The sequence below is a fragment of the Lycium barbarum genome, chromosome 8, assembly GCF_019175385.1.
Source record: "Lycium barbarum isolate Lr01 chromosome 8, ASM1917538v2, whole genome shotgun sequence".
Taxonomy (NCBI): Eukaryota; Viridiplantae; Streptophyta; class Magnoliopsida; order Solanales; family Solanaceae; genus Lycium; species Lycium barbarum.
In genome coordinates, this window is record NC_083344.1 from 123,615,776 (window position 1) to 123,637,240 (window position 21,465).

Sequence of the window (21,465 nt, forward strand, 5' to 3'; positions counted from 1 at the left end):
TGAACCTTAGCGAATTTAGTGGGTTTAGCTCTAGTATAATGGGTAGCAAACTCTAAGAGAGATATCAATATTAGTTCTATAAGCTTCATTCCCTTTTATGTTAAAATTATTTACAGTATTTATTATATCTTAAAGTAAAAATGAATAATATTTTATCGTAATTGTTTCAAAACGCCACTAAAACGCAAACATAAATTCAAGCATATTTTATAAATAACTCTTCAAGTTTGGAGCCAATCACGTATATTTTCAGGTAAGCATAATTAATAAGAAAACTCGTTTCCTTTTGAATTCTATTTATAAGCCAAGATTTTCTACATGATTACATTAGTATAACATGATTTATTTAAAATTGTCAAATCTCTTCTCAATAGCTATTATTTATGGGCAAATTATCATATTTTATACAAATCTTATGTCAAATAGCATTTTATTTAAAAGTTTAGCCACATTTATAAGTCTCTTTAAATGACATTTTATCTTAACAATGCTTGTAAGTTTTATTTCATGCAAATTATCACATTTCCTATAAATCTTACTAAATAGTATCTTTCATTTAAGGCTTTATCAATATTTTCAAGTCTCATTTAATATTTAGAATCTTCTTTTACGCAAATTATTATGTTTTCTACAAGTATTATTTTAAACAACACTATTATACTTTCGTCTAAAACCTTAACAATATTCATAAGTCGTGTTTTCAAAATGGCATTTAAAGTCTCTTTTATACAAATTATTGTATTTTCTGTAAATTTTATTTTAACTAGCATTATTTTCTTTTAAAACTTTAGCAATATTTTTTTAAGTCATTTTCTAAAATTTAAGCATTGTATTTAATCACTAATTAATTAACCTAAGTTTGGTCGGATAACCGTAAGTTAACGGATTCTAAAGGATGCCTAACCCCTTCCCTTTAGGATAATATAGAGCCCTTACCTAGAATCACACTGGTTAAGCAGACTATTAACGGAGGTTTAGTTTTTTAACTTTGCCTTAGTTAACATCTAGGTGTCCTAATTCACCGTCAAATTAATTAGGTGGCGACTCCTTAAAATAAAATAAATAGGAATCACCAATACGTCATACTCCCTAACTCCATCCGGATTAAAATGGGGTGCGACAAGTGTAAATACGTCATGTATATATAACTTACAAGAAATGTTCTCGAGTTTACTAAGCATTATTAACTTCTCAATAATATTTTTATACTTTTGTGCGATGATTTTGAAGGAATAGTATATTACCAAAGGACAAAATAATGTGTTCAATTTTTAAAGGACGTGTTGTTTTTTCAACTTCCACTTTGAAACTTTTCACTTTTATAATAGTATAGATCAGATAGTATATAGATTTATTAAAACGATAATGCAACTTGGAAGTGGTAATTAACTTGGTTAGTTTATATTGAATATTTCTTTTGTTTTTGTTTGTATTAAATTATTTTCTCATAAACTAGGGGATGATGGCCTGTGACAGCACGGCCCGATACTGTCATAAGTTTTAATCCTTTTTATCTTATTTATTATTATTATTATTATTATTATTATTATTATTATTATAAGTTTTTATATTTTTTTATCCGAATAAATTTTATCTAGAATAAAATTTAATCAAATACTGATTGGTTTATTTTGCATATAAAAGAAGAACATATTATTACACTTTATTTAATAGTAAAATATATTTACCCTCTCACAAAGGTAGAATCTTAGATGTATTCGATTTTCATATTAACTTAACAAATACTTCCTCCGAAATTTATTTTATTAAATTAATCTTATTAATTATGATTTGAAAATCTAAGTTTGATTAGTTGTATTTTATATAGTTACTTAATGATAAGGGTAATATTGAAAGAAGATAATAAATCCCTCTTAATTTGCAAAAATGAACAAGTAACATAAAAAAAAATATTTTTAGCACAAAGGCCAAGTAAAAAGGAAGAGAGGGAGTATATGACATATATTTATACATAAACTGTTAGTATTTGATAATAATAAATAGATATAAATTATCAGCTCATTAAATAACATAACTGCTATAAGTTTACACACTCTACATATAAACTTGAGTATTGATAAATATTTGGACAACTTACATAAATAACAATCTTTTAATGCTTAATTGCTTTCAATCTGTAGTTATCTTTTTGCTATTTACAATTTGTAGTTACATTTTGGCATTTTCGCTGTATTTCAGTGTATTTGAATACATTGTTTAGTTGTATCCATCCATATGTGATGTCATATGCATTAGGTTGTATTTGAATACATGTAACCTTTATTTCTCTGAATACATAAGTATTCAAAATGATGTATTTAAGTGCATTTAAATACGCGAGTTTTGGCTGTATTTGAATGTATTTCGATTAACAAGGTCGCCACCGACGTCGCAAGGTTGATTATATTTGAATGTGTTTAGTTGGTTATATTTGAATGTATTTACGCTCAGAAAATACAAAATGAAGAAAAAAAACATTGTAATTAAAAAGGAAGAATACAATCAAAACCGGTCGGATCTCCAGTGAAATACAAAATATCACTATATTTACACTAGAAAAAAATGAAGAATACATTCAAATCCTTTTATAAATACACTGTATTTACTCATATATGAGATGCAAGACGGAGAAGAAGCCATGAAATACACTTAAATATACTCAAATCTGAGATACAAGAAGGAAAATGACGAGCGTGTGTATTTGCTGTAAAACCCCTGACTATGTGTGACTTGTATCTGCTCAACAATCGCTGTAATGGAAGAAGACGATGTTAACAAAAATAAACCACTACAATGAAGAAAAACTACACAAAAATAACTTACCCAGTTTTTTAGCAACCACGATTTAGGGTAAAAATCGTGGGAAGAATCCGTGCTGTGAAAGTATGGCGAAAAATACGGTGAAGATTGAGAAAGAATGGGATGAAAATGGGTTGAAAGCGGAAGAAGTGGAAGAATAGCGAGATACATGGGTGTAAATCATATTTTTACTGACTAGCGATGTGCTGTAATATTTGAATGAATTATAAATAAATTAAAATATAATTATTATATATAATTACCGCTTAGAGTTAATTATGTCAAGTAAAAATTCCTAAATATTTACCTATCACCATCTTCAAATGGAAAATATGTTGTTGACAAAAAAAAATGGAAAATATGTTGAGGAAATTAGAGACTAAGGCCTAACTAAGTCTGACCACATGTGTTACGTGTCAATTTTTGAAAAGCTTAATGGGCTCCACCATATTCAATGATTTTGTAATGTATGGCATATCTGTAATTTAACAGAAAAGGATAGACCTTTTTTTGGGCTTATTGATAAGGTCCAAGCAAAGCAATTTAGAAGACAACTTTCCTAAGCAAGCTCATTTTGGAAAATGTTTGAAAGACCAAAAATACCCTTTAAATTTTTTTTGACAGTAAGCTAACATGTTGAAACCAACTCTTCTAGTATATTCAAAATTCAAATTTGTTCGAGTAGCCTTATCATTTCCTCCTTTATTTCTACTTATATAGAAGCATGGGTCTTATGCCTAGATCGACATGTCTGCTAAAAAGGAATTAACATTCAAATTGATGGCATTTTAGTCACTTAATTAGTTGCCCAATTCCATGTGTTTTACCCTGCAGCCACCACTTATATGTGGCCTTCATGCCCGTTATCAATCTGTGTCTCTATTAATATACTTTCTCATTCCCTTTCAACTTTCAATTTTCAATCTCCAGCAAAATCTTTCTCTTTCTTCCTTTCAATGTGTGTGTGATGCCTTTTCCCTTTTATTTTCTTTGTTTAAGAAGAATTTTGGATTGATTTTTGTGCTTCAATGTGTTTTTCTGATTCATACTCAACAATCCAGGTTTCAGGTTCTATATCGTCAATCCAGAAATCCTAATTACGTTAATTTACGGTAAAAAGAGAGGAAATGTCCTGACTGGAGTGTGATGAAGCGAGGGGAGCTCAAACGACCAAAAGTGGAACAAAAATCGTTGCCCGTCGACAAAGCTCTTCTAGGAATGGGACCATATTACTGTTTTCACTGCGAGCAATTCCAACTTCCTTACAACTCAATTACCAATAGGTTTTTATTCAATTTAACGCATTTTTCATCGTTCGTCCGGTTGATTTATGTTTATTTATAGTTTCCCTTAATCAGCAAATGTTACAGTGAGAGACGAAAATCTCAAGACCAAAAAGCACGGGAAACGGTATGATTATGTTTTTCAGCTAATTCGATTTCTTTTTCAGTATATTACAATTGTGTGTATACACACACACACGCGCGCGTATATTCCTATATATGTTTTTACTTTATTTATTTATATATTCTTTGGTGTTTTATTGGTCACCAAATAGGTGATGACCAACTACCTTTAGTAAGAAAAAACGTAGAACCTAGTATACAACCTACTTTTCGTATACAACCTATATATATTAGATATTCCTTGTTCTTAATAGTTTTAAACCATAAATTGTAATTATCTTTTTTTAATTACATATTCCACTACATAATTAGACATCATCCAGGTGGTAACTAAATTAATCTATTTTCCTTTTCTTAATTAAACTGAATAATATTTGATTAACTGCGTATCCATATTAATTTTGTGTATTTGCTACTTGTCTCAAATAGAAAAAACTCTACTGTAATGCAGAATGAATAAATAATGTCAAATTGTGAGCTCAATTATAATAAGGATATAATTCATTTTAGTTCATAGTTACTTCAATATTAAAAGTGAATAAATCATTATGTTAAGAAATAATGACTTGACAGTTCATTCAAAGTATTAGATACGTTAACGTGTTATCTTCAAACAAGTGAGTATGTAATATGACATTTCATTCTAAGTGTTAGTGTTTTCTTAATTGAATAGCAAAACTAAGTGAGTTTTGGTGTTCAAAAGAATTAAAGTACTTCCGTACATCATTTGTTTAAGTCTGGAAAAAAAAAGTTTTTTTACTAAACGCACGCACGTAGACTTGAACTCGGGACCTAAGGGTTCTATAATCTATAAATAGACTTTGACCAATTTGCTAGAATAGCATCATCTGCTATTTTCTATCACCGAAATTGTTTTGGACATCTTTTTGAATAGAGCAAAATGGTAAAATAAATGACTTTTCAATATTTAATAAGAAATTCCATGCAAAATATAGGTTTGTTGCATTCTCATAATCAAATTGGCAGCAATTTATAATATCCATGCTTTGTTTTGGTTTTTATGTTACAAACTTGTGTTCTAATGATCCTTAACGATTTAATGTTTCAATCAAAGTCAACCATAGAGTTGACTACTTGTTACATCCATTATTTTTTAAAAAAGATTAATTGATTTAAATCAAAACATGTTAAATTAGCAAGTTTAAATCTAATTCAATCAATTTAAATAAATAAAAAATGAATGTAACAAGTAGTCAACACTATAGTTGGCTTTAATTGAAACATAAAAATTACCTCAATTTAGCTAAGTATTAGATAAAATTGAATAGCAATTTGTAAGCGATTCAATCAATAAAACAGTGGATGTTAGTATGTAACAAGTAATTAACATTATACACAGAGATTAGTTATATTGCTTCGGTATAAAAATACAAATATTAAGTAATAAAAGTTAAATGTAGATTTTCAAAGAAATATTTGAGAAATATAAAGGATAACAATCCTAAGTCCGACCCTTCCATCGGATTATTATGATCCACAATTTTTCTCCACTCAATGCTAATTTTGTGATTATTTAACACTGCTAAGATTTATAAATCTTTCTTGATTTGTCACAAAGTCCAAAAGTATATTAATTTTTTCTCTCCAAAATCACGTAATTATTTAAAAGTTAATATTGACAAATTATTCTTTTATTAATATCCTTAATTAACTTTCTTAAGGGGCGTGTCACACCATAAAAATTCATCTATTATAAAATGGACAGATTACAAGCAAATCTTATTAAAAAAAGTCACGAAATTAGTCGTATACACTTATCTAATAACTTTGTAATCAAGTCACTACGTAGTAGTTCATTTATCAAAATAATAATGTCTCATACAATTATGACATGCCACCATAGTAAAAATTGTCATTTCCAATAATAATAATAAAAGGGTACTCTTGAGAAACTGTCTTTTTCACTCACCAACTCAGAGGAAAGATATCGAAGGGACATTATAGTACTTTCACTTTGTTTTGGAAATAAATAATCTCTTAATAAACAAACATTTCAGAGCTCAAATTATCAGAAGAGATTGTTTATTAGACTTTAAGACACAATCAGACCCCTATTATATAAAGATGATAGAGATGTAATGATGTGAAACGAATGAAATGGTGTCATCATTTCTTTAGCTTGTTTTGCATTTTATAAAATTTTGCTTTCTAAATATATATTTGACTTTATTACTTTATATGTATCTTTTTATGTTGAAGAAGATAACAATACTTTATTAATTTGCTAGACTATACTTTAGGGAATTATCTAGCTGTTGTGCACCAATCGATGGTCGTTGATGATGAAGTTGAAAGAGGGAAGAGAAAGGAGGATGAGGATGAGGATTGGTGCACGACAACTATATCTTGTAAGAATATATTTATTAGGGATTTATTCTATTTTATTAGTAATTATGCTCTAGAAATTGGCACCGCCGGTGTTCATTTATACTCTTTTGAAATGCTTCGTGCAATGTGCTACACAAAAATTATCCGTAGACGTAGAAAAAACAATCACATACGGAGCAAATTGCATCTAGTGCTTTTAGCAAGAACGGCGAAGATTTTATTTTAGTACCGATAGTATATTATAAAATTAAATTAACATTTTAATCTCCATTTTCAATTAAAATCTTACAATATTATAAATGAAAATTTTAATCCTCACCATCTTGTAATATTGGACGGAAAGTGCATTTTGCACTTTTTCCGTTCTCACATCCATCTACAAAATTCTTGGACTACTCCGTTATATATAATTGTACACGGAGGCAGATCTAGGATTTAAACTTTTGGGGTTCAACCTTTTAAATTTTTTAACATTGAACCATTATATTTCTAAAGTTATGAGTGCATATATACTATTTATTGTAAATTTAGTAAATTTTTACATATAAATTTGTACACTGCATCAAAAGTTTGGGGTTCAATTGAACCCCAAATTATAATGCTCCATCCGCCCCTGATTGTACACACTGATAGTCTGATACATATACATTTCTTTATCCAAAAATTAAATAAAATTTTCAAACGGGCTCAAGTATGTAAAATTACTTGGTAAAGTTACTTTAATTTATTTTTGTATCAATAAAGTCACTTAATTTAATTTTTACTTTTTCTCTCACAAATCGGAAATCTAATTTGGCATGATTTTTAAAATAAATTTCTGACTTTCCGTGCCTTGTAGACAGGGGCCCACACTGAATTTTGACTCAAGGCCTCACTTTTGAAAGCTATTCTTGTTGGGAGTTCTAGCTTCACATAGAAGTACAAAGCTGAATATAACGTGTCTTTCTATTATACTCACAAAACCAACATATATAGTATATATTATATACCAATGTGTTAGCTGATATTTGATCTTTTGCCTTAACAGTAGTAATCAGAGAATTAACATCTTGTTTAGTGCTGATCTTCCTATGTTAACTCTTCTCATTTAAAGTTTTAGCCACTTTTGTTTGTATTTTCCTGTCCTTTCTATTATGTATGAAAAAGAATACATAAAAGGTTTCTATCAAGAACTAGAAAATTTCGAGATAACTGTGCACTCTTTTTACTGGTTATATTTGTTCATATTATGGCCAAACGTTCCTTACCAGATTTTTTTTCATACTCGAACATAAAAGCTCTACGGTCTGCACAACCCTTGGTGGTGTCAAGTGATGATATTACATTTTAAAGAAACACATTGCTAATATTATTGGGTAGTTAGTCATGAATATATTACACTCCAAGTTGAACTTAAATATTTAGAACCACATAAAGAATATAGAATTACAACTGAGCAGATAATTGAGAGAATCATGAATTCATTCGTTCATTTTTTATCAGTCTTCTACAATAGAAAGACAGCAGTAGAAGAAAAATGGGACAAGGTGATTGCTTTTCATTTTATAGGAAATTGACTAAACTTGATCATAACTCATACAGAGACAATCAACACAAGATTACTCTCTTATTGATTATAAAAAGCTATTTTTTTAAAAAAATTAGGGGTAGGGGAAGGGAAAATGGGGGAAGGGAATAAAAAGCTAATTTAATTCCCCACACTTTTTGTTGACAATTATTTTTTTATGCACCATGTATTTAATCAAATCAATAAATGCATAACATGTGTTTGTTATAAATAGACTACTATTACTTATCATGATTAGTTGATATATCTATCTTTTCAATCTATTAAATTTCTTAATCATAATAAATTGATCTAAACACTAGATACAAGTAAAAATTTACCTTCTTACGTGGGGTAAAATGTTTCTCACCCCCTGATGATCAGGAAAAACAACTAGCTGCACCGAAAGATTATTCTCTTCTAATCAGTGAAAGAGACAAAAATAAAAGGTGACAATAACATGCGTTAAAGGGGTTACATATCCCAGTAATTGTAGTATAAAAAGATATGGTTATCGAACATTATTCGGGCTAAAGTCTTAGCTACATATAAAATTACAAACTGTGACTATTATTTTAAAAGTAATTACAAAGTCAAGCTATTATAAATTTGAGAGTCACTACGAAAAACTAAAGTTCCGAGAGTTACCAAGCAAGCTTCAGCCTTATATTGATCATATGGCTTGAAAACAGGAATTGAACTATATGAAATCGGAACTCCTGTTATTCTTCAATAGTTCATTGATAGAGCGATCGGTCAACTGCTTGGTCGTAAATAATTAGATAACCAACGAAGTTACACGCATAATAATGTAAGAATAACAAAAATACAAATGATAATATATACTTTAACCTGATTTCCTAGTTAAGCGGATTGGTATCTGTTAGGTTTTTGAGTTTTCTCTTCCTATGTGGAATTGGATTAATAAAACCCAATCCAATTTGGACCAGACCAATTTTGCCCAAAATTTCCTCTATATATAGGATCAATTTAGGTCTTATTTTGAGAACACAAGAGTGAATTCATAGCAGCCATATAGAGAGAAAAACGTGAGAGAGAAAGCAGATTTTCGTCCAGAAAATTTCTGCTACAGCAGTCCGCTTTAAATTGCGTTTCCGATTCGTTAACCGTTGGATTGTGCTAAAATTTGAACTGGGGGTTCTCAACATCTGGTTCATCGATTTCAACGGTGAAGATCGGATTTTGTGGTCTGTTGCTCCATTTTTCGAGTACGAACAGTAGCTCGTTTTTGAGGGTGATTTCTCTCTTTTTTTCGTTAGTTTTGGTGCTATCTTTTATGTATTGATGCTCCGTGCTTGGCTTTGTTGTTGTAGCCATTTGGAGAACATTGTTGTAACTCTTTTTGTTTATAGTGGAGCTTTTGTGGGCCGGAGGTTCTGTGGATGTTTCCTCTTCACCTTGAAGGGGTTTTACCACGTAAATTTGGTGTCTCTTCCATTCGATTTATTTTTGCTTGCTTTGCTATTTTATTGTTGGTATAGCTGCTGCCCAGATTTCCATTTGTGCTAGTGTTTATTGTCTTCTCTTGGTTCAAATAGTGTGGGAAGTTTCGACTTGGGTATTTCTTCCGTCGTTACCTCATTGTGCAATTTGGTTATTGCTTGTTTCTTCCCAACAGTATCCGGATATTTTCATCCAAGTTTTAGCTCAATATACTACATAATTTTTTTACAATATCAAGTTAAACCTACAATAGCATATACATAGCTGTTAGAAACAAGCATGATAACCAAAAAATAAAGTAAATAACCTGCTACACAGGTTAAAGTGCACTATAACGTAAATAATTTTTAACACTATCATTATATACTAAATTCTTTTGTTCAATATACTTGAAGGCAGAGGCAAATTCAGGATTTCAAGAGGATGAGTTCACTATTAGCTATGAGGTGTTTTGATTTCTTTTATCTTTGGTTTGTTGCAGCTTAGCGCCTATGGGATTTTTGATTTCTTTTGCCTTTGGAATTTGGGTAATTAGAAATAACGGGGAAAAAAAATTCACTAGCTGCAATAAAAAAAAGAACACGTTTTTTTATTTTTGGGTAATTAGAATTATAAAAGAAAAATGATTTAGAATAATATCAAAAAGAAAGTTAAAAGGTTGTTTTAGAAAATAAAAGCATAGAACGTGCAGGAGCTCGGGTTCAAACCCAAGACGTTGAGGAAATAAACACAACCCCTAACCAGTGCTCCACTCAGCCTAGTTTGACCATGTGTTCCTTCAGGTAATATTAGATATATTTTCAGAATTATACACATAATATATCTTGTTTAGTCGAGTGACCATGTATTCACGTGACCCAAAATTAATATATAAATTCGTCCCTGCTTGAAGGGGAGGCATGGGGTGTCTGTCAGACGAGAAGTTGACATGGATGAGGAAGGACCATGCCCGTCCCACTGAGTTCATTTGCTGTTGCCTGTTGGTGATGCCATTGAAGCTCTGCATATGATCATGTCTCATATATTTACCAAATAAGCATATTGGCAAAAATAAAAATAAAAATAAAAATGTTCGGTGCAGTTTTTGGTGTTACTGTTCTTTAATTTGACGGGATTTTCCTAGTTTTTCTATTAATTTTTTTTGCAGTTCTTGTAACCTAACAACCAAAGTTTGCTAACTATTTGATCGAGACCAACAATGCTCACTTTGAAAAATTTAAAATTAAGGATCAAAACTGTACATGAATATATTTAAAGAACTATTTAAATCTATCCCCAAAGCACCATTTTTGTTATTTTCTTAAGGTCTTTTAGTCAATTATTTTCATATTAGGCTCAAATGATGCATGAATTGTCTAGCCTATTTCTCCTATCTTGAGAATAAATTTGGTACTTTAACAACAAAATCCTAAATTCCAAATTACATTGAGGAGACTACTTATTCGACAGTAGGTTTGAGCGCACTCATTATCTTATGCTCGAATATAATACTTTTTATATATGTCGTTATTTTAAAAACAAATGTCAATTCCACATCTTGATCTGCAGTGCATTTAAAAAGTTCCAACCACAATATGCTACAAAGAGCAAAGTGAAGGGTGCCAATCTCTGCTTAAGATAAAGAAAGTAGAAAAAATCTGTTCCATATTTTTCAACTAAAGTCCAAATACAAATCAAATCGAAACAATAAAAACATAAAACACAAAGTCCCCATAATGTGTGTAGTGTATTGCAGAATTTATTAAATCCAAGAGAGGAATAACCAGAAAAAACAAGATACAGGGAGGGTTTGGTATTTAGTAGTGGAATTAGGTCCAGCCAATTGGGGTCTGCTAAATGTGATGTCCTTCTATGACATTAACAATAATACACACATGGGACGGTCCACTCCTTCCCCTCCAGTTCCCAGACCTTTCTGAAACAATTAAAATAAAAATAAGATATTCGAAATCGGTTATTTTACGAGTATAGTTTTTTATCTACTAGTAGTGTATATAATTTTTATGTAACCGAGTTAATAACTATTCCTACAAGATATTCCCATGGCTTTGGTTTATAAGTTGGAGGAGTGCAACGCTCAATATGTGGTTAGATTCACATAAAGAATTTCGATCCCGTCGTGAATAAAACTTGGTATTTGAATGGACAAAAATAAAAGGACGAATCCATTATTTACCAAATTTCGAGCTGTGATACAGGCGGCCCTCGAGGATTTTTGAGTTACATAAAAGTAGTTATTACAAGTAACTGACTATATTGAATGTCGGTGAGAACAAAAACATAGGGTATATTATAACCCATTGTAACCAATCAAAACTCAAGTGTGTAATTTTTTTCCACTGATAAGTACTATTCTTGCTTTTCAATTTATGTGATACTATTAAAATTGATAATATTAAGTTGTATTTTAATACAGAAATGTGACACTCTTGTACGATAAAGTAAAAATAAAATAAATGTGTCATATAAATAGAGACAGAGGGAAAGCAAGCTGGTTGAAGTTCTGAACTAGGTAAAAAGGAACTCAAATGAGATTAAAAAGAATAGGGATGTTTTTCTTTTTCACTACATAAATGTTCCAACCCAACACATCTACATCAGGACCTTGTAACTAATTGTCAATTACTGTGTTGGATGGCGACATTTTCCATTGCCAAATATTGTGAACTTCCTTAACTATGTATTTATTTCCTTCTCCCCGGCCCTATCACTTCATGCTTGTTCCTTGATCCATTTCCTCCCCATTACTTTAAATATATAGTTTCTTGATCAATTAGCACAAATATATTCACAACAAAGACCCTTTAAGTATTTGAAATAAAAGCTCAAGATTCATTTTAGTTCATTCTTGATATTCTCTTTGCCATGGAGATGAAGGCTAGTTTCATTTGCATTTTCTTGTTTTTCCTCCTCATTGCTCCTTGTTCTTCTTCAGGTAATTTGTCTTCAAAGGAACCTTCAAACTTTTGTTTATGAAATAGTTTGTCTTTTTCTTAACTTAGTGTCACTACTAAAAAATGTGAATTTTCGATGGACATTAATGTCAGAACGTCGACATCGGAAATATGGGATTTCCAACATAAAGTTCAACAAAAGTCAATTTCGGACGTATTTCGTTTGAAAATTACGGTTTTTTAGTAGTGCGTGGAATTTAATTATGACTAATGGAAATGGTATTTCTTGACAGGGAAAATGGATTTGTTAAACATGGATTCAGGGATTTATGAAATTGATTATAGAGGTCCAGAGACTCATACTTATATTCCTCCACCAAAAGGATCAAGGGGAAAGCATAACTTTCATCATCAAAACATGTTAAAACATCGCAAATTCAAAGGCTTGAAAGCTAGTAAACCTGGAGAAAGTGTAAGAAACTTACTCTCTTCCAACACATGAACGATGTAATTTTTAATGTAGAGGCAGATCCATAATTTTGACTGGAGGGTGCTGAATATCACTATGTTAACATCTTTTGTGTCACAAAAAAAATCGAAGTTGATATATGGAAATATGTAATTCGAAATACAGTCAAACCTCTCTATAACAACATCGTTGGGTCCGAAATTTTTCAGCTGTTATAGAGAATAGCTGTTCTACTCTTATAACAGTATTGACATTTAAATAATATTTCGCTTTTATAGGCAAAAAAGATGCATAAAATCTAATTTTCATTTTTAATTGTCAAATTCTAAGCTTAATCGCACTTTGTATAACGAAGGAAAATCGTTTAGTATTTTTTGTTGTTGTAATAGTGTATTAAATGATCAAATATTTGGTCAAAATTTGTACACTCATTATTGGTAATCATAGATATTCTATTTTTATAAAGATGGTTAATTATTATATATATTACCAAAAAAAAAAAGATAGCTGTTATATGGGGGGTAATTTTACAAAGAGCGTGTTATAAAGTTGGTTGTTGCTGTTATAGGTGAAATGCTGTTATAGAGAATTAAAATATAACATAAAAATTTGGTTCAAAAAAAAATTGATTGTTATAGAAAGGTGTTGTTATATGCGGGTGCCGTTATAGAGAGGCCTGACCGTAGTTTTGAACTATATATATACGTATAGTTGAAGTCAAAGATAATGAATGCGCTTGCATATGCCGTCTTAAATAAAGATCTGCCCTTGTTCCTATGAATTCCATTTTTTTTTTTTTTTTTGGTTTCCATTTTTCTTATTGAATTTCTGATTTAGTAATTGGCCTTTTGTAGGGGAAGAAAATTCGTGGATGAATTTGTAAGAAATTTGATGTGTTAGGGGGAGTTCTTTTGAAATTTGGATGAACAATCAAGAAGTTTCGATGAAGCAAAAGAGCGGATAAGTTTTAATTTTTTTCCTTTCATATATGAGATATATAAAGAGTATCTGGAGAGGAATATATGTAATTACATATCAAATGCATTAGAATGGGGTCCTTTTCTTTCATTTATAATATATCTCGCAAAATATGTATAAATGAGGCTTGTGACCTGTGAGATACTTTGATTAGACGCGCTATTATTTCATTACTAGTAAAGTCACCCGCGCTTCGCTCGGTTACAAAAAGCATTGATAAATTTATAATTAATATTGTTAAAAGTATATCCAAGATGGAACATATGATTTTTTAGTCATGTTGTGGGATTTCACCGGGTTGTTGTTGTTGTTGTATATGCATATGCTAATTAATTTTATATATTTTATAAAGTTACGGTACAAATAGTAATTTCATTAGATATAAAACTTAAACGGACTGGCTTTCTCATAGGCAAATTCTTTAAGAAGATAAAATTAAAAGTATGTGTAGTATGTGTATGTGTATAATACATGATTCTCTTAGTATACTTCATCACTAAATCATTCAGCTAGTGATATATTATTTCATTCGATAGTAGAATTGTTTGGCTTTATAAAAAATTCATCTTAATCAAATAATATACACATGAAAAAGAAGTAGATAAATTTAAGTTGTGCTGTCTCTCCATAGAATTTACATTTATGTTAGTAATTTCTTTTCTTTCACTTTTTTGCTTGTTGTTCATTTTATTACTTTTTTATCTTTTAAATAAAACATTTTCAGTTGAAATTTCACATAACCAATCAAGAATTAACTAAAGCAGTGGCTAAAATGACAATTTAAAATGTAGCAACCCATATTAAGCAACTAACATCATTCTCAAAGTAATTGACAACATCAAAGAGGATTTTGGATCCTTCAACAGTTCACATGGTGAGACTTTTGATCTAGGCTGCTCAATCTACCTTTCAATGAAGGCTTTCTACTCGGGAAAGCTCACCATGTTAAGAGACTTTTGCTTGTCTCAACAGATCTAGAAGAACTACTTCTACCTCTAAACTAGCTTCATAATTATGAAATTCAAACAAACTTATAGCATCTACAAATGGAGAAGTTTACCAAATCTGCTAAAGCCACAGTCAGCATAGAACTAAACAAAATACTTATCCAGATACAATAACAAAGGACTACCGGCACATACAGGAAAATAGGTGACCCTTAATAACAATGAGAATAATAATAAGCTCGCTACTCAAAATAGAAGAAAGAACAATGAGAATAATAATAAGCTCGCTACTCAAAACTATCCAATATGTTCTGCGGCAAACTCAGCCAGCAGATTCATCGGGCGATATGCTAAATTACCTTTAAAAGAATGTATTCATAGGTGACATTAGCATATATCAAGCGCGCCATTGTCTTGTTCTTTTGATGTTCGAGAATAGCTCTAACAACCTGGAAAAAACATAACTAAATATTTACCTACTTCACATCCAAAACTGTCAGTGAAATAACTGGGAAGGTAACAATTTATTTTGGAAAACCAACAACAATAATAATAGGTAACCAAAAGGAGAAGTGAGGTGGAATAACATATTAAAAACAAAGCAGACAGACCTAGAACATTGGGGTAATTCCAGCAAGCGTGCCAAAATGCTCTTATATCAGATCAAACAGAAGTGGTGGTTATTGTCACCTTCTAAGTTGAGCGGACTCTTAATTTTGATGCCGAACCCATCTCGACAGGAGACTGGGATGGATGCGGGTGCGGGATATGTCTCGGATTCGGTCAACCAACTTTGGATTCTTTGACTGGAGTTCATGGACAAATTTGCGAGGAAAATTGAGATTTTGATTTCTCAAAATAAAAGATAAACCTATTTAAGATATGGAAATGGAATGCCCATCAGTGAAAGTTTGACTTCTACAATATACATGTAAGTTTTCATCGAATATATCACAAAATTTAGAATATCTTTTTAGCTCTATTTTTATAGTTTTGAAATTTCTTAGCCGAATCCCAACATCTGTATCCATACATGGATCCGCAACTCGAATCTTAAATTTTAGATTTTGTTGAATCCAACACTCAGATCCATACCTGTATCGCATACTGGCACCTGAGTCCAAGCAGCTTAGGTCACCTTGCAAGTATGCCTCCTATGGATGATTGATGTAAATCATTTTCTCCCTTCTAAAAGTATTTAAAAAAATGATACAGATCAAGCGGGCATTCAAAAAGCTTAGAAGGCAGTTCCTCGTAGAATAATTACTGAATAATATGCTGAAGGAACTTTCAAGCATAATAGAAGGGCACAAAGACTTACAGAATCCAGTCTAGTGAAAATCTATTTGAAGAACACGGGCAGTTTTGGCTCTACTGGCCGATCTTCCTTTCCAAAAGCCTGTAGTTTCATGTTTGTTCTTTCCAAACATAGCACGGAAGCTGGTAATAGAGTATTCTCCTCTCCATTCGAATCATCTACAAGTACTTATTACGGTGTGTAAGATATTGACCGGAACGAATTGAAAGAGGAGCCAATGCAACACATGATATATTCTTCAAATTGAATAAAAGATGAAGAAGAAATTCTTCTACATGGAGGTTTTACTTTAAGTACAAAGGGTGAATATTTTGACTTTCTTTCAATTTGAAACAGGTTGTCTGGAAAACTGGATGCAGGCGAATTATCTTAACTGCAAAGTAGGAATAGTTGCAGTATTATGTTTCTTTCTTATGCCTACAAAAAGCAAAATATAAATGAGATATAACAGCAAAATTGCAAGAAATTGATAATCAGACTTAGCCTGTTAATATCAATTCAACAATTTAAAAACCTTGTGAACAACTAATGTCAAGAAAGTACTTAAGAAAGTCCGCCCTACCAAGTGCTAATCAAACGAAGAAGGAACATGTTGTGATGCTCCTCATATTCTCTGGGCTTTATTTATAGAACTATTTGTAACTGATTAATGTAAATGCCTCAGAAATACCTGACAATGCCATGTGAAGCGATTTGTATACACAACAAAAATAAAAAATAAAAAAAATTAGGGTTAAAAATCAGCATCACAAATAGAAACATAATCACATTGCTTAACATTGGAATGCTTCAACCTTTCTTTCAAAGCCCCTGCCTTGTACCCATTTCGATCGTCTTTCAGTACATATTTTATATTTATCCTTTGCTTGCCCATCTTTATCATTCCACTTTCACCAAATTCTGCACCAATTTAAAGTTTCTGAAAATTATAAGAAAAGGCTTAATTTACAAATTTTGTACTTTTTATGATACCTTAGCTATGGGCCTGTTGAATCATGAAGAACTTGTACTGTACACAATTAGAATGCCATGAAAGTCCACGTGCAACTCCAATTGAAAGTTGATAAGCATGTGAGAAAGATATTAAGATTTTTACCTAAAAATAAGGTCATGTTGGAAAATTTAGAAAAGGAAAGCTGAAAAGAGAAAGAGTTAAACCTCTGTTCATTATATACAGGTATTTAAACATATACCATATCTTCGACACTCAGAACGGTGTACCAACAAAAAGAAACTTACTTTCCGGAGTCATCAATCATGTTATCAGTCGTAGGCAGTGTCAATATTCTGTAATTTTTTTATGGGAGATATATAAAGATCTTAAATGAACTTTTTGGGAAAAGTTTAATATGTTATCCTTCAGAATCCACCTAATTGACTAAAACTTTTCGTCTATCTCGTTACACAAATTTGACAACTACACATGGGAAAAAACTTAGTATACTAACAAAAGTAGCGTGTTTGTACGTACTATGATTCCGAGAACTCTTTTGTCCCTCCAAGCCTAAGTATTCTATGCCATTCTTCCATTCTCCATTTCAGTCACTGCAAATGCAATTTGCCATTGCAAGCGATTCTAGCACAAGTACAATGCTGAATGCTTTCATGGAGCATAATGGAAGGCGAACTTTAAGGTCTGCCACATTATTAAATTAATGTACAATGAACAGAATACTGCTAAGGCATTATCTCTAGAGAATTGATATTTAAGGAGACACTGCTTCAAATATGTTAAAAGTAATACCAAAATATCTAACTTTTCTTCAATCTCGTATTATTGTATCAACAATTTTCACCAATTTCGTTTTTACAGAAGCAAGAAAATTACATTGTTTGTATTTTGAAGAAAGGGGATTCTGCAAGATAAAGTGCATAATAGCACTATAGCATTCATGAAAATGAATTGCAAGAATAATTCTTGCCGACAAAGTTGAAGAATTCAACAAATATTGGGAACTAATATACCCCCCTACAACAATAGAATTTTGTACAAACAATAAAAGAGAAAAAGTATTGACTCCCTAAACAATCAGAGATGATAAAATATAAGAAAACAAATTCCCAAAACAAAGAAATTTTAATATGTAACGAACTAATCAGAATTCATATGTCTCATAGTTTTAAAATCAAATATAAAATTTACCAATCAGGATTACTGCAAACCTGAAGATTTACTCTAGCCGCTTGGTTTCGTCACCACCTTGGGTGTTGGTGGTATCGGAACCCTGAAGTTTTTGGTTTAAAACCTGTTATGAAGAAATTTGTTGAAATTGATATTCCAGTGGAAGAAGCATACGGGGAAAGAGAGGGTTTTTAGTTGGTTGCCGAAGCCTCTTTGGTGTTCGCAAAAAAGATTTTTAAAAGGTCTGGACAGTTAAAGCGTCGTTTAATTATCTTACACGGTTTTTGTCTTAGGTTTTTATGCTGGAAAAAGTTATTAATTTTAAGGCTGTAAAATAGTTTTTTCCTCTCTAAATTCTATATAAATAACAGTCCAGTGATTCTGTGATGCCACATCAGCGGGCCTTTGGCCTGCTTTTATATATATACTAGTCAATATGCCCGCGCCTTTGCGCGGCCATAAGAAATATGTTTAAATTTATTAAACTCACCAAATATCGAGCGATCACAATCACCAACTATCATATATTCGACGGAACGAAGCACTCAATTCTTTTGATTACATTCCCGAAAGCTCAATACTCTCCATTTAGATGAAAATTTGAGTAGTTGATAAACTGATCTGACCCATTTGTTCTAGGCCTGAAATTAGCTATAGATAACGTTCCTTTTCGTTCATGATTCAATATATACTACCGAATACTCAATTCATATATACCACTGGTCGTGTTTGGTCTCTAAACTATAAGTATTTATTGTGCAACTCAAATTTCATGTAAATATGAGAATTATAAATGTAGTTTCATCTATATTGCACGTAAAAAAGAGCTTCTACAAACAAAAAACAAATTACCTAACTTGATCTCCATCCTACATTGGTGTATCTACGTAATTGATGTCCATTAACTCTACTTCTTTCTCAATAGAAAGAAGCTTGAAAACTTTGATATTCACAGGTAGAAGTTGCACAAAGTGAGAGAGACTTCATAATACTAAATCTTGCTGACAACGGAAAAGAAGGCGATGACTTCCTCTCAAATGAATCAATAATGGGAACATTGACTTCACAGCAATGAGGAGGACTGAGATATTATCCCTACGTTCCACCTTCCAACATCAGATATAAGTTAAGACTTTCATTGATTGTGAAAAATACAACATAAGACAATATAAAATCCTATCAAGATACCGATATATACGAATAATTTACTAAAATCTACTGGGTATTTCCTTTAGCCGTTTTAGTAAAGCATATTCCTACTTTTCCTTGTGGTATTTGTGGCATCATATATTCCGTCCTGCATCCCAAACAATATAGCTATTTTACAAATTAGAAAAAGTGATGCACCATAAAAGTCAAGAGAAAATTTAATTACCTGGCCACCTTTTTACACTCAATCAAAGAGAGACGGAGAGATCTAAATAAAAATCCTTCAAACTTCAAATTTAAATCTCAATCCTTCACATTTGAGACATCTTTCATAAGGTTGGCATCATATCCAAAAGGTGTTTCTCCGGAAAGTTCAACATTTTTCCTTTAGCTGAGAGATTATGTTCAGCAAGCTAACGTTTTTAGTGCACATGATTTTATAGCTAGTACTAAATTCTCTAAAATACTATAGAAAGTTAGAAAGTAGCAAGTACTAAATTCTTTATAATGCTATAACTTATAAAGTAGTACGTACTAAAGACACTGATGACTACGAACAGATGTTTGTGTGAAATTTTTGGAAAAGGATTCCGGAGGGATCAAAATCTGCAGCTTCATAGAAGAGATCAAATTTGCCTTGGAAGCTAAAGCAAAGGATTTCAAAAGAAATGAAAAAGAAAGTTTGCAGTCTTCTCCAGCATGTGAAAAACCAAATGAAGGGACAGATAAAAACTGAGAAGGGACAAAACCAGCGAATCATCACTAACAAATTCATTGTGCAATCCGCATCCGCAAAATAAAAGTTGAAACTTCACACATTGTTAAATAATATTTTAGGGAACTTATGAATACATTAAAATCAAAGAGTGCAGCCAAAGCACGGATATCCATTACGATTATAGCAAATATACACATGCATAAGTCATGCTTAAATTATAGGTATACAATTGTAGTATGCTATAGATTACAATTAAAGTTTGATATGTTGTACTAAGAAAAGGCGACTTCGCTATCAGATTATAACTTAGCGTATAACTGATATAATATAGACAAAAAAATTCATTGCAGTGCGAGAGGTGCAGAATAGTATAATAAAAGATGGACATGGGAAAGAAGTGCTAATTCAGTACGCCAAACCACGTCTAGAGCTCTCCCATTAGTGTTAGTAAGAATGACTTTTGAATTTGAAAAGACGAAAAAATCGAGTTTATAACTCTGTGTCAAGAAGGAAGTAAATAAGAAAAATTTCCAAATGCCTATAAAAGTGAATCTCATTAGCTCCCTCCAACAGTCTGAACATTTGCGTACAGGGTAGATGTATGCATCCGAAACCAATCAAGATGAAGATAGAGTAAATCAGTTGGCCCTTGTCATTGAGAAAAAATAAAAGGGAAAAGTTGCATCTGCTGGACGCATCTCTTAGAACGAAGGACGAATAGGGAGAGAGGAAGAGAAATAAGGGAGTCGAAAGAGTTTTAAAAGGCTTGGACTTTTGAAGTGGTGTTTGTTTGTTTGCGTTTTTTGGTTTGGTTTTTCTGCTGGAAAGCAGAGGAATTTGCAAAAAATTGTAGGAAGAAATAATTACAAAGCATATGCACATACACCAGGAAGAAATGAGGATGAGGATATAAAAAGACGTATCTTACGAATGAGAATAGTGTGGAAGCCTCGCCTTTCTTGATTCCCCTGGAACTGGAGCTATACTTGGGCTGCATTTATAATTGAGAGACAACGTCCATGCGACAGAACCATTGCTTTCAAAGGAATAAAAGTTAGTTTTTGAGCACACATAAATCTTTCCATCATCACTGGTTTGTAGCTTTGTTAATCCTGCAAAAAAGTAATTTTTCGAACACATATAAACCTTTCTATCATGACTAATAAGTAGCTTGCTGATCCTATATGCAACTTTCTTGAAAGATTCTTGATCTATTGAAAACAAATGTAAGAACTCACCAGATTTTAGAAGGTTGAACTATTCGATTTCTCGTATTTCAAGCGGCTTGTGCGAACTATATTTGATG

General features: G+C 31.5%; 1 protein-coding gene across 1 annotated transcript; it reads left to right on the forward strand.

The window, feature by feature from the left end:
* Positions 1 to 12,218: 12,218 nt before the first annotated feature.
* On the forward strand, positions 12,219 to 14,026 carry LOC132605404 (uncharacterized). The gene is made up of 3 exons (XM_060318562.1): positions 12,219 to 12,499; positions 12,752 to 12,930; positions 13,782 to 14,026. Exons 1-3 carry the CDS (start codon positions 12,430 to 12,432, stop codon positions 13,800 to 13,802), a joined length of 270 nt encoding a protein of 89 aa, XP_060174545.1. The 5' UTR covers positions 12,219 to 12,429; the 3' UTR covers positions 13,803 to 14,026.
* Positions 14,027 to 21,465: the final 7,439 nt, after the last annotated feature.

What these genes read in the sequence shown, in the direction of transcription:
- LOC132605404 (XM_060318562.1), top strand. Translation starts at nt 12,430, where the DNA reads ATGGAGATGAAGGCTAGTTTCATTTGCATTTTCTTGTTTTTCCTCCTC. An exon ending in TGCTCCTTGTTCTTCTTCAG is followed by an intron (nt 12,500 to 12,751) that starts GTAATTTGTCTT and finishes ATTTCTTGACAG; the next exon opens with GGAAAATGGATTTGTTAAAC. An exon ending in CTAGTAAACCTGGAGAAAGT is followed by an intron (nt 12,931 to 13,781) that starts GTAAGAAACTTA and finishes GGCCTTTTGTAG; the next exon opens with GGGAAGAAAATTCGTGGATG.